The 12350-nt window shown below is 41.5% G+C and overlaps 1 protein-coding gene across 4 annotated transcripts in view; it reads right to left on the reverse strand.

Moving 5' to 3' along the window:
* Nucleotides 1–5504: 5504 nt before the first annotated feature.
* The window catches only part of slc26a6 (solute carrier family 26 member 6), a 160835-nt gene continuing 153989 nt past the window's right edge, over nt 5505–12350 (reverse strand). For all 4 annotated transcript variants that reach the window (XM_072581954.1, XM_072581953.1, XM_072581956.1 and 1 more), the window contains exon 21: nt 5505–7018. In XM_072581954.1, the coding sequence (XP_072438055.1) occupies nt 6998–7018 (21 nt within the window). In that variant the 3' untranslated portion in view covers nt 5505–6997. The remainder of the gene's footprint in view (nt 7019–12350) is intronic.

Below are 12350 nucleotides of genomic sequence, written 5' to 3' on the forward strand. Positions count from 1 at the left end.
TATGCTTTATGTCTCACTGTTGTTTATGTGACATAGGTATTGGGTTGGAAAGGAATTTTGATTGGAAAGAAAATGCTTTTAAAGATATGTTCTTATTCCTCTTTGGGGGTGGGGAGGTATTACGATGACAGATGCATGATTTATTTATATCAATTTATTTAAAAGAGTTTGGATTCTATCTTAGTGCCAAATAGCTTTAGGTCTTTTTTTTTGTTGTGGAGGAGGTTAAAAATCATTTCAGTCAGTCTTTCTGGAACCATGATATAAAAACAATTTTATACTTCCTGGACTGTTAATGGAAGTTAATTCATACCATGGGAGCTCAAGACGAGATGGAGAAAATGTTATGTAATTATCTTTGCAAACTATAGGATGAACATTTTCTTTTTTAAAAAAAATGGGTCAAAATCTTTTGAATACAGTTCAAAGGAGAACTGACTGAAGTAGGGAGAAGGGGCTGATGAAGGGCTTTTGCCCGAAATGTCTATTTTCCTGCTCCTTGGATGCTGGCTGGCCTGCTGAGTTTTTCCAGCACCACTCAAATCTAGACTCTGATCTCCAGCATCTGCAGTCCTCACGTTTGCCTTGAAGTTGGGAGAAAGTATGTTTGTTGCCATAAAATTAGATTGTTCACAGTAGTTAAGGAAACACGTTACCTCAGTGAATGTGTGCAGTTTGTGGAATGTTTAGTAGGAAATTGGTTATTCAAAGCTGAGAAAACCTAAGATCTGATTTGTGTTTGATGAAAGGGATAGGACTCAGAGCCCATAGGATCAAAATTGAGACAAAGGTAATTAATTCAAACTTACAGATTGATTTCTTTGGATTTTTGAATAAATGTGAGGTGACGGTGCTAGGGAACAGATTGGATTATGCTTTGCCTTTTTTTTGTAATCTTTCAAAATGTATAATGTATAGATAGCTTGATATTTCTTATTTTTCATTCTTTTGTGTCAAAAATATCACCTTATTGTTAAAGCAAAACCTGCACCCTTGCGTGTTTATGTTTCATTGAAAGACTGCCACTTTAAATAAAAGGAACAAGATATGATTTATCAAGCCAAATTTCATTATGGGATCTGACCTGTTTAGTAATAATATCAACTAGGATCATAGCGTCTTACCATTTTTGCAACAATTTTCCCCAGAGGCACTGCTTTAGAAAGTCTTGTTAAAACAGTGTTAATTGTTAAAAGATACTGATTTCCATTCTTGGTTTTAAGTATGGGTCCGACACAATCTATTATGACCCTGCTAAAAAGTTCATCAAAAGTGGGTATTGGGATTAAAGGTGCAGTTTTAACTGAAGGTTAGAGTTTCCCCACTGACTAATGTTTTTTAATCTAATCATTCATAGGGCATGGGTGTTGCTGGCTGACCCAGCATTTATTGTTAATCTCTAGTTGCCCCTGAGAAGATGGTGAACTATCTTCTTGAACCGCTGCAGACCATATTCTGTAGGTAGACCCACAATGCCTTTCGAGTTCCAGGATTTTGACCCAGTGACACTGAGAAACAGCAATATATTTCCAGGATGGTGAGTGACTGGATGACAGCTTGCAGGTGGTGGCATTCCCATGTATCTGCAGTTCTATTACTTCTAGATGGCTTGGAGGATGTGTCAGGAGACTTGGTAAATTTTTGCAGTGCATCTTGTAGATGGTACACATTGTTGGTACTGAGTGTCAGTGGTGGATGTGGTAGCTTTATCCTGGATGGTGTAGAGCTTCTTGAGTGTTATTGAGAGTATTCCATCACACTCCTAACTTGTCCCTTTATAGATGGTGATCAAACTTTAGGGAGTAAGGAAGTCAGTTACTTTCTGCAGGATTTCTAACCTCTGAACTATTTGTATCCTCAATACTTACTTGGCAAGTCTAGTTCCATTTAATAGACAATAGACAATAGGTGCAGGAGTAGGCCATTCTGCCCTTTGAGCCTGCACCACCATTCAATATAATCATGGCTGATCATCCTTAATCAGTATCCTGTTCCTGCCTTATCTCCATAACCCTTGATTCCACAATCCTTGAGAGCTCTATCCAACTCTTTCTTAAATGAATCCAGAGACTGGGCCTCCACTGCCCTCTGGGGCAGAGCATTCCACACAGCCACCACTCTCTGGGTGAAGACGTTTCTCCTCATCTCTGTCCTAAATGGTCTACCCCGTATTTTTAAGCTGTGTCCTCTGGTTCGGCACTCACCAGACAAGTTTCCTGCCTCCAGCGTGTCCAATCTTTTAATAATCTGACATGTCTCAATCAGATCCCCTCTCAGTCTTCTAAACTCAAGGGTATACAAGCCCAGTCGCTCCAGTCTTTCAGTGTAAGGTAATCCCGCCATTCCAGGAATTGACCTCGTGAACCTACGCTGCACTCCCTCAATAGCTAGAATGCCATTCCTCAAATTTGGAGACCAGAACTGCACACAGTACTCCAGGTATGGTCTCACCAGGGTCCTGTACAGCTGCAGAAGAACCTCTTTGCTTCCAAACTCAATCCCTCTTGTTATGAAGGCCAGCATGCTATTAGCCTTCGTCACTACCTGCTGTACCTGCATGCTTACCTTCATTGACTGGTGTACAAGAACACCCAGATCTCTCTGTACTGCCCCTTTACCTAAATTGATTCCATTTAGGTAGTAATCTGCCTTCCTGTTCTTGCCACCAAGTGGATAACCATACATTTATCCACATTAAACTGCATCTGCCATGCATCTGCCCACTCACCCAACCTATCCAGGTCACCCTGTAATCTTCTAACATCCTCATCACATTTCACCCTGCCACCCAGCTTAGTATCATCACTAAATTTGCTAATGTTATTGCTAATACCATCTTCTATATCATTATCATTAACATATATTGTAAAAAGCTGCGGTCCCACACGGATCCCTGCGGTACCTCACTGGTCACTGTCTGCCATTCTGAAATTGAGCCGTTTATCACTACTCTTTGTTTCCTATCAGCCAACCAACTTTCAATCCAAGTTAGTACTTTGCCCTCAATACCATGTGCCCTAATTTTGCTCACTAACCTCCTATGTGGGACTTTATCAAAAGCTTTCTGAAAGTCCAGGTACACTACATCTACTGGATCTCCCTTGTCCATCTTCAGAGTTACATCCTCAAAAAATTCCAGAAGATTAGTCAAGCATGATTTCCCCTTCATAAATCCATGCTGACTCTGACCTATTCTGTTACTACTATCCAGATGTGTCATAATTTCATCCTTTAAAATAGACTCCAGCATCTTTCCCACCACTGAGGTCAGACTAACTGGTCTATAATTTCCTGTTTTCTCTGTCCCACCTTTCTTAAAAAGTGGTACAACATTCGCTACCCTCAATCCGCAGGAACTGATCCTGAATCTATTGAACTCTGGAAAATAATCACCAACGCATCCACGATTTCTCGAGCCACCTCCTTCAGTACCCTGGGATGTAGACCTTCAGGCCCCGGGGACTTATCAACCTTCAGACCTAACAGTATCTCCAACACCAATTCCTGGCAAATATAAATTCCCTTCAGTTCAGGTCCTTCAGCCACTGTTACCTCAGGGAGATTGCTTGTGTCTTCCCCAGTGAACACAGATCTGAAGTACCAATTCAATTCTTCTGCCATTTCTTTGTTCCACATAATATATTCCCCTGTTTCTGTCTTCAAGGGCCCAATTTTAGTCTTAACCATTTTTTTGCCTTTCACATACCTAAAAAAACTTTTACTATCCTCCTTTTATATTATTGGCCAGTTTACCTTCGTACCTCATTTTTTTTCTCTGCATACTTCCTTCTTAGTAATTCTCTGCTGTTCTTTAAAAGCTTCCCAGTCCTCCGTTTTCCCACTTATCTTTGCTATGTTATACTTTTTCTCTTTTAACTTTATATGTTTCTTAACTTCCCTCGTCAGCCACGGCCACCCATGCCTCCTCCTAGGATCTTTCTTCCTTTTATGGAATGAACTGATCCTGCAACTTCTGCATTATACACTGAAATATCCGCCATTGTTCCTCCACTGTCATCCCTGCTAAAGTATTGCACCATTGAACTTTGGCCAGCTCCTCCCTCATAGCTCCATAGTTCCCTTTATTCAACAGAAATATTGTCACTTCTGATTGTACCCTCTCCCTCTCAAATTGCAGATTGAAGCTTATTGTATTATGGTCACTACTTCCCAATGGCTTCTTCACTTCGAGGTCCCTGACCAATTCTGGTTCGTTGCATAATACCAGATCCAGAATTGTCTTCTCCCTGGTCGGCTCCAGCACCAGCTGTTCTAAGACTCCACAAAGTCTCTTTCTTGAGGTCCAATACCATCCTGATTCTCCCAGTCTACCTGAATGTTGAAATCCCCTATTCAACTGTAGTAACATCTTTGCGACAGGCTAATTTCAGCACCTGATTTAACTTACATCCGACATCCAGACTACTGTTTGGGGGCCTGTAGATAACTCCCAAGAGGGTCTTTTTACCCTTAGTATTTCTGAGCTCTATCCACACTGACTCTACATCCCCTGATTCTAGGTCCCCCCGCGCAAGGGACTGAATATCATCCCTTACCAACATAGCCACCCCACCCCCTGTGCCCGTCAGTCTGTCTTTATGATAGCACGTGTAGCCTTGAATATTCATTTCCCAGGCCCTGTCCACTTGAATCCACGTCTCAGTTATCCCCACAATATCGTATCTGCCAATTTCCAAAAGAGGCTCAAGCTCATCCATCTTATTTCTAAAGCTTCATGCATTCATGTATAGTATTTTTAATTTGTTACTGCCCTCACCCTTCCCATCAACTCCTTTTTCCTAGTTCTCCGAAGTCCCGCTATAGTATGTTCCTCCTCTTCTTCCCGACATCATTTGTGCCGACATGTACCACCACCTCTGGCTCTTCACCTTCGTCCTTGAGGATTTCCTGCACTCTGTCTGTGATGTCTTTAACCCTGGCACCAGGAAGGCAAGACACCATCCTTAAGTTCCGCCTGCTGCCACAAAAACCCCGGTCAGTTCCTCTCACTATGGAGTCCCCTATTACCACGGCTCTGTGCGATGTCCAACTCTTCGGCTCTGTCTCCACGCCAACTTTTGATTGACAGACCTGGCCCGCCTCGCAGACTGGCAGTCTCATCTGTCTCTACTGTTTCCTAAAGATTCAGCTTGTTCCTGACAGGTACTTCCCCCGGGGTGTCTTGCACCTGTCTCCTCTCTGCCTTCCTCATCGTCTGCTCTCTTCTGGTACGATTGGTGTAATAACCTCGCTGAAGGTCTTGTCCAGAAAGATCTCGTTCTCTCGGATGAGCCTCTATGGATCATTCCTAGAATATTGATAGTCGGAGTTTCAGTGATGCTAGTGCCATTGAATGTCAAGAGGAGAGGGTTAGATCTTCTCTTGTTGGAGATGGTCATTACCTGGAATTTTGTCAGCCCAAAACTTTGTGATCTTATGGGTACTTGATGCATAACAACAAACTATGTATGTGTAAATGAATATGAATTCAACACGCAATTAAGTCATTTTTAAAACCGTTTAATTGTCAAAAGGAAATTCCGATAGCAAAACTTGAACTCTATTAGGTATCATTTGACTGTAGCAGCAGGTTTACATGAAAATCAAAAATATATCACAGTAAAATGGTAAAAACATTACTTTAAAATATATGTATCAGTTAGGCATGGTTCTCAAGTTTTGTACATCTCTCTTTTAGATTTTCATTAGGTTAAAGAAAAACTAATCAAACATGTGCCATTATCAAACTGAACATTTAATACAAAATGGAGAATGTACATATTTAATTTAACTTATCAAATAAGTACGTGTAATTTAAGACAATGAAGAGGTTAACTAAATCTGAAATGTACATTTTCATAGCATACTTTAAAAACTGGGAAAACTCTCACATAAATGCAAGTACTAAGTACTATCTTCAAGGTTATGCAAAATAGAAAGAAATATTATGGCTCCAAGGGTTTCCAGTGTAGTCTTTTAAAAAAAATCTGTAGTTTATAGAGGTTTAGTATAAATGGCCTTCTAATACTAGAGTCAGTAACACAGTCAAATGCCTTTTATTTTTCTTTTGGCATTGACTAAAAGTATTAACGGGTTGTTAGTGGGCAGATTAATTTCCTGTAACCCAAAACAAAATACAACACATTGTGTAAAGTGAACAATTCATGGTGTTATCTGCAGCTTTCAGCTTTTTGACTATAATATTGACTGTTTTGTTTCCTTCTTGCTTAATGTGATGATGCCTTTCTCAGAAGTCTAATCATAGTCACATTTCCTCTGTTTACTCACTTTATGAAAGTGCTTGTGGGTCCAGCCCAGATACAATGCCAATACCTCAGGTTCATCAAAGGCTAGATTTTCCCTTCTTTTCTCTAAGGAAGCTTTGGAAGCATAATCTCAAAAAATAAACAGCTTCTCCTGGAAGATGCTTTACTTCTTAGACAACGGGCTTCAGTTATTTATTATAATATTGATAACACATCAGGTAGGATGACCTTCCTTGACTATTACTGGTTCCATATGTCACCCACATGAATAGATCAATTAATGGCAACAATATGAATGAGGAGGGGGCACTAGTCTAAGACAAGTACTGACTGACAAAAAAAATCAAAGCTAGAAGGCAAAAACAATTTCAGGCTGTGTCTGTAGTGCCTATTCAAATCAAAATGGACAACAAGGTTAAGAGGGAAAGGTAGCAAAGTGATGGATAGAAGAATGAAAGACAAATAGAGAGAGAAGACTGTTACCCTTTTGGTGTTGACTGCTGCAGTCCCAGATGTGAAGTGTTTGAAATGTCCCTGGTTTGTAGCTTTACACCCAGTATGGAATTAGTCAATATTTACACTGAGACAGATTTTTCATAGCTTACTCCATTTTCCTTCATTGCAGGACACAGGACAAGTTAAAATATGCCCTTTGGAGATTTCTTTCTAATACTCTGTTTTCTTCAGGTTTTATGTTTCATGTTTTCAATTGCAGCACCAATCTTCTTGGATTAAAACGGTGTGCTCATTGCCTAAAAAGGTGAAATGAAGAAAATAGCTTTGATATTTTTAACTTCCATTTTTTTGCTTTTAATATCTAAATCTGAATTCTAATCTGCATCAGCTATCACAATAATAATGATTACATTCCAAGACCATATGAGATAGCAGCTGAATTAGGCCATTCGGTTCATCAAGTCTGTTCTGACACTCGATCATGGCTGAATTGTTTCTCAATCTCATTCTCATGCCTTCTCCCTGTAACCCTTGATGCCCTCACCATGAGAGACCATATCTATCTCTGTCTTGCAAACACTCAATGAATTGGTCTTCACAGGTTTTTGTGGTGTTGAGTTCCACAGATTAAGCGCCCTTTGGCTGAAAAAATTCTCCTAATTTCAGTTATAAATGGTTGACCCTTCACTCTGAGGCTGTGCCTTTTGGGTCCTAGTGTCTCCTACCAGTGGAAAGATCTTCTCCATGTCCACTCTATCCAGGCCCCTCAGTATTCTGTAAGATTCAATCAGATCCCCCTGCTGTCATCCTTCTAAGCTGAATCAAGTACAGACAGAGGGCTCTCAACCGCTCCTCATAGGATAAGCCCTTCATTCCTGAGATCATTCTTGTAAATCTCCTCTGGACCTCTTCCAATGCCAGCAAATACTTCCTTAGATACGGGGTCCAAAACTGCTTTCAATATTCCAAATGTGATGGGCAACAAATGCTGGTCAGCAAACCATGCCTCATCCTGTGAATGAATTAAAAGAAAGAGGTCTGACCAGAGCCTCCTACAGCCTCAGCAGTACATCACTGCTCTTGTATTCTAGCCCTTTTGAAATGAATGCTAACATTGCAATTTGACTTCCTAAACACCAACTGGGCCTGCATGTTAACCTTGAAAGAATCCTGAATTAGGACTCCCAAGTCCCTCTGTGCTTCAGATTTATGAAGCCTTTTCTCATTTAGAAAATAGTCTATACCTCTGTTTTTTTTCTATCAAAGTGCATTACCTCACACTTTCCCACATCGTATTCCACTTCTTTGCCCACTCACCTAGCATGTCCAAGATCTTCTGCAGCTTCCCTACTTCTCAACATTAGTTGTCCCTCCACCTATCTTTGTGCCATCTGAAAATGTAGCAATGATGCCCTCCATCTGGATTGTTAATGGATGCCGTGAGTAATCGTGGTCCCCAGATTTGGAGGTGCTGGTGTTGGACTGGGGTGTACAAATCACACAACATTAGGTTATAGTCCAACAGGTTTATTTGGAAGCACGAGCTTTTGGAACACTGGTCCTTCATCCGGTGGTTGTGGAGTATAAGATTGTAAAGCACAGAATTTACAGCAAATGTTTACAGTGTGATGCAACTGAAATTATATATTGAAAAACTTAAACAATCCAGGTCTATTTCATTATATAATTTCTGTTGCATCACACTAAACTTTTGCTATAAATTCTGTGTTTTACGATCTTATATTCCACAACCACCTGATGAAGGAGCAGCGCTCTGAAAGCTAGTGCTTCCAAATAAACCTGTTGGACTATAACTTCGTGTTGTATGATTTTTAAAGTTGTGATCCCAACACTGACCCTTGTGGAATTCCACTAGTCATTGGCTGTCATTCTGAAAAAGACCACTTTATCCTTATTCTCTGCCTTCTGCCTATCAACCAATCCTCTATCCATGACACTACGTTGTTCCTAATGCCATGGTCTGTCTGATTTAACAGTCTCCTGTGTGGCACCTTGTCACAAGCCATCTGGAAATCCACATAGATTACTTCCACTGACTTCTTTGTTTAACTTGTTCATTACCACCTCAAAGAATTCTAACAGATCTGTATTCCGTCCCCTTGATGAAGCTATATTAACTCTGCCCTACTTTACCATTCACTTCCGAGTACTCCACAATGTCATCTTTAATAGTGGATTGTAAAATTTTACTGATGACTAAGGTCAGGGTAACTAGCCTATAGTTTCCTGTCTTCTGGCTTCCTTAAACAGAGTTGTTACATTAGCCATTCTCCAGTTCTCTAGGACCCTTGCTGACTCCAGTGATCCCTGAAAGATTACGATCAATGCCTCTGCAATCTCCTCAGCTATCTCCTTCAGAACTCTAGTGTGTACTGCATCTGGTCTGGGTGATTTATCCATAAGAGTCAAGATTAGAGTGGTGCTAGAAAAGCACAGCAGGTCAGGCAGCATCTGTGGAGCAGGAAAATCAATGTTTCGGGCAAAAGCCCTTTATCAGGAATGAGGAGACTCGGGGGTGGAGAGATAAATGGGAGGGGGGTGAGGCTGGGGAGAAGGTAGCTGAGAGTGCAATGCTGGATGGAGGTGGGGATGAAGCTGATAGGTCAGAGGGGAGAGTGGAGTGGTTAGGTGGGAAGGAAGATTGACAGGTAGGACAGGTCATGAGGACAGTGCTGAGCTGGAAGGTTGGAACTGTGGTAAGGTTGGGGGAGGGGAAATGAGCAAACTGGTGAAGTCCACATTGATGCCATGGGGTTGAAGGGTCCCGAGGCGGAAGATGTTGCGTTCTTCCTCCAGCCATCAGGTGGTGAGGGAGTGGCAGTGGAGGAGGCCCAGGACCTGCATGTCCTCGGCAGAGTGGGAGGGGGGGTTGAAATGTTCAGCCATGGGGCAGTGGGGTTGATTGGGTGCGGGTTTCCTGGAGATGTTCTCTGAAGTACTCTTCGAGAAGGTGTCCAGTCTCCCCAATGTAGAGGAATCCACATTCGGAGCAACGGATGCAATAAATGACATGTGTGGAAGTGCAGGTGAAACTTTGGATGTGGAAGGCTCCTTTGGGGCCGCCTTTTAGATTTATAATAAAATTCTTGCAACCTTCTTTCATATTACTAGCTGGCCAATTCTCATAATTCATCTTCTCTCCCTTTATTGCTTTTTAACTTATAATCTGTTGGTTTTAAAGGGTTCCCAATCCTGTGGCTTCCCACTAAACATCACCACATTGTACACTTTTTCTTTCGCTTTTATGCTGTCTCTGACTTCCCTTGTCAACCACAGTTGCCTCATCCTCCCTTTAATACATTTCTTCTTCCTTTTAATGAATTTCTGTTGTGCCTCACGAATAACCCCAGAAACTCTTGTCATTGCTACTCCACCACCTTCCCTGTACGGCTCCCCTTTTAATCAACTCTGGCCAGCTCCTCCCTCACATCTTTGTAGTTACCTTTACTCAATTGTAATAGCATTACATCTGATTCAAGCTTCTCCCTCTCAAACTGCAGGGTGAATTTGATCATATTATGGTCACTGCCCCCTAGGGGTTCCTTCACCTTCAGCTCCCTAACCAAGTCTATCTCATCAACATTCCCACATCAAAAACAAAGTTTTTCAAGGCATTCGATTGTGGATTAAGGAAACTGGATGTCAGTGAGGACAAGTGTTATAGTTGAATGGGACTTCCCTGCAGGAGAAGGTACAGGTGGCAGCATTTTAAATGAGCTGGCATTTGCAGAGGGAGGAACTTAATTGGGAGCTTCTCAGGCGTGAAATCTGTAGTTGACAAATGATAGCTTCAGCAGCTTTTATTTCACCCCAAAGTCCTTTTAAGGATGACTTTGAATGTGTATCATTTACATGAACATCTATTCTGATATCAGCAAGACAGAATGAACCAAGGTTACTATCAAAGTTACCAGTAGGGGTCAGTATTGCATACACCAAACAGTAACAATTTAATTCAGAAATATACAGTATCAATTATGTTCATTCTTTTCCAAATGTTAGATTTATAGAATTGGCTAAGATCATAGAATGGGAAAATAAAAGGAATGCGACTCTTAGGAACAGATGCATTTGGAGGGAATAAACAGAAGTTGCTGGAGAAACTCTGTAGGTCTGGCAGCACCTGTGGAGAGAAAACAAGTTAACATTTTGAGTGCAGTGACGCTTCTTCAGAATTGAATGCAGCTTGGAAAAGATAACATTTATATTGATAATGAGGGTTGGGTGGGGAAAAAGGAGTGGAGACTGAGCCCAGAGAGAGAGTGAGGGAGAAGACAGGGCAGACAGACAAAGGTATTGTTGATAGTAAGCCAGAGAAAAAGCAAAGCTGACAGGTGATAAGAGGGCTTTGAGTAGTTGAAAATGGTTGTCTGTATGAAAGCAACCTATTTCATAACATGATTGTGGAATAGGCGACAGCTTTAGTTACCTTCTCACCTTCAGGACTCAACAATGAGGTTAACGGTTTCAGAACATCAATACCTTCTTTTCATATCAGCTAGGAGAAGTTCCCAGCCCTCCGACTGATGCTTGTATGTAGCCCGGCCTATATTAGTGCTAGCCCAGACTGGCTGCTATGGAGTTATAGGAGTGATTGTGACCCACTCCTCAACTGCATGGATGCATGGACCTCCTGAGCAAGACCAACCCAACCAGATGCTTGACTATAGCCAACTCCTCAGACTGCTATGGGAAGCATCCCTTGACTTACTGCGCCAGGAGCCCTGGATGGATGGGTAATTTTATGGCATCCACTGAGAACCGTTCCCTTAAGACTTTGAGATGGTGCCTTACTAACTATACCTCTTATGCTCGCATCCAAATCATTTATATAAATGATGAAAAGTAGTGGACCCAGCACCGATCCTTGTGGCACTGGTCACAGGTCTCCAGTCTGAAAAACCACCTTCTGTCTTCTACCTTTGAACCAGTTCTGTATCCAAATGGCTATTTCTCCCTGTATTGCATGAGATCTAACCTTGCTAAACAGTCTCCCATGGGGAACCTTGTCGAATGCCTTACTGAAGTCCAAATAGATCATGTCTACTGCTCTGCCCTCATCAATCCCCTTGGTACGTCTTAAAAAAAACTCAATCAATTGTATGACATGATTTCCCACGCACAAAGCCATGTTGACTATCCCTAATTAGTCTTTGCTTTTCCAAATACATGTACATCCTGTCCCTCAGGATTTCCTCCAACAACTTGCCCACCAACGATGTCAGGCTCACTGGTCTATAGTTCCCTGGCTTGTCCTTACCACCTTTCTTAAATAGCGTCACCATGTTAGCCAATCTCCAGTCTTCCAGCACCACACCTGTGGCTATCAGTGATACAAATATCTCAGGAGGGGTCCAGCAATCACTTCCCTAGCTTCCCACAGAGTTCTAGAGTGCACTTGACCAGGTTCTGGGGATTTATCCATTTTTATGTGTTTCAAGATATCCAGCACTTCCTCCTCTGTAATATGGACATTTTTCAAGATGTCACTATCAATTTCCCTACATTCTATATCTTCCATATCTTTCTCCACAGTTAATACTGAAATATTCATTTAGGATTTCAGTCATCTCCTGTGGTTCCACACAGAGATGGCCCCATTGAATC

Source organism: Chiloscyllium punctatum, chromosome 12 (genome assembly GCF_047496795.1).
Source record: "Chiloscyllium punctatum isolate Juve2018m chromosome 12, sChiPun1.3, whole genome shotgun sequence".
Lineage (NCBI taxonomy): Eukaryota > Metazoa > Chordata > Chondrichthyes > Orectolobiformes > Hemiscylliidae > Chiloscyllium > Chiloscyllium punctatum.